This window comes from Helobdella robusta, assembly GCF_000326865.2.
Source record: "Helobdella robusta unplaced genomic scaffold HELROscaffold_1489, whole genome shotgun sequence".
Classification (NCBI taxonomy): Eukaryota; Metazoa; Annelida; class Clitellata; order Rhynchobdellida; family Glossiphoniidae; genus Helobdella; species Helobdella robusta.
Window position 1 is genome coordinate 1 of NW_008703834.1, and position 1,458 is coordinate 1,458.

The window sequence follows — 1,458 nt, forward strand, 5'->3', positions numbered from 1 at the left end:
TTGATGTTTCGATTTCCTTGGTTGTAACAGTTGTCGGAGCTTCAGTAGGTGGAGAAGCAGTAGCTGAAATACGATTAAAACGAAACAATGTTTTCAGGTGTGAAAATCAAATCAAATTTGTTGGCAGACACGTTTCGATTAAAATAATTTTTACTTGGAGCCTCGACAGTCGTTTCTTTCGTCGTCAATGGACCCGTTGTTTCAGTAGTTTGAGCCGTCGTTTCTGTAGCTGTTTAGTATGACGCTCAAATAAATATAAATAGGTTTTGCTGAGTTGAAGCTGTATTTAATCGATCAAGAATTATTTTAATAGTTTCAAATATGCTGACTTGGAGGAACAACTGTTGTCTCTGTTTCTGTCGTTGACACTGGACCTGATGTTTCGATTACCTTGGTTGTAACAGTTGTCGGAGCTTCAGTAGGTGGAGAAGCAGTAGCTGAAATACGATTAAAACGAAACAATGTTTTCAGGTGTGAAAATCAAATCAAATTTGTTGGCAGACACGTTTCGATTAAAATAATTTTTACTTGGAGCCTCGACAGTCGTTTCTTGCGTCGTCATTGGACCAGTGGTTTCAGTAGTTTGAGCTGTTGTTTCTGTAGCTGTTTAGTATGACGGTCAAATAAATTTAAATAGGTTTTACAGAGTTGAAGCTATATTTAATCAATTAAGATTTATTTTAATAGTTCCAAATAAGCTGACTTGGAGGAACAACTGTTGTCTCTGTTTCTGTCGTTGACACTGGACTTGATGTTTCGATTTCCTTGGTTGTAACAGTTGTCGGAGCTTCAGTAGGTGGAGAAGCAGTAGCTGAAATACGAATAAAACGAAACAATGTTTTCAGGTGTGAAAATCAAATCAAATTTGTTAGGAGACACGTTTCGATTAAAATAATTTTTACTTGGAGCATCGACAGTCGTTTCTTTCGTCGTCAATGGACCAGTGGTTTCAGTAGTTTGAGCCGTCGTTTCTGTAGCTGTTTAGTATGACGCTCAAATAAATATAAATAGGTTTTGCTGAGTTGAAGCTATATTTAATCGATCAAGAATTATTTTAATAGTTTCAAATAAGCTGACTTGGAGGAACAACTGTTGTCTCTGTTTCTGTCGTTGACACTGGACTTGATGTTTCGATTTCCTTGGTTGTAACAGTTGTCGGAGCTTCAGTAGTTGGAGAAGCAGTAGCTGAAATACGATTAAAACGAAACAATGTTTTCAGGTGTGAAAATCAAATCAAATTTGTTGGCAGACACGTTTCGATTAAAATAATTTTTACTTGGAGCCTCGACAGTCGTTTCTTTCGTCGTCAATGGACCCGTGGTTTCAGTAGTTTGAGCCGTCGTTTCTGTAGCTGTTTAGTATGACGCTCAAATAAATATAAATAGGTTTTGCTGAGTTGAAGCTATATTTAATCTATCAAGAATTATTTTAATATTTTCAAATAAGCTGACTTGGAGG

At 36.6% G+C, this 1,458-nt stretch overlaps 1 protein-coding gene across 1 annotated transcript in view; it reads right to left on the minus strand.

Moving 5' to 3' along the window:
- Positions 1 to 315: 315 nt before the first annotated feature.
- The window catches only part of HELRODRAFT_184620 (hypothetical protein), a gene marked incomplete at both ends in the record, with an annotated part of 34,739 nt that continues 33,596 nt past the window's right edge, over positions 316 to 1,458 (minus strand). The window contains 6 exons of the mRNA XM_009014972.1: positions 316 to 437; positions 529 to 603; positions 704 to 811; positions 903 to 977; positions 1,078 to 1,185; positions 1,277 to 1,351. Of these exons, the coding sequence (XP_009013220.1) occupies positions 316 to 437; positions 529 to 603; positions 704 to 811; positions 903 to 977; positions 1,078 to 1,185; positions 1,277 to 1,351 (563 nt within the window). The remainder of the gene's footprint in view (positions 438 to 528; positions 604 to 703; positions 812 to 902; positions 978 to 1,077; positions 1,186 to 1,276; positions 1,352 to 1,458) is intronic.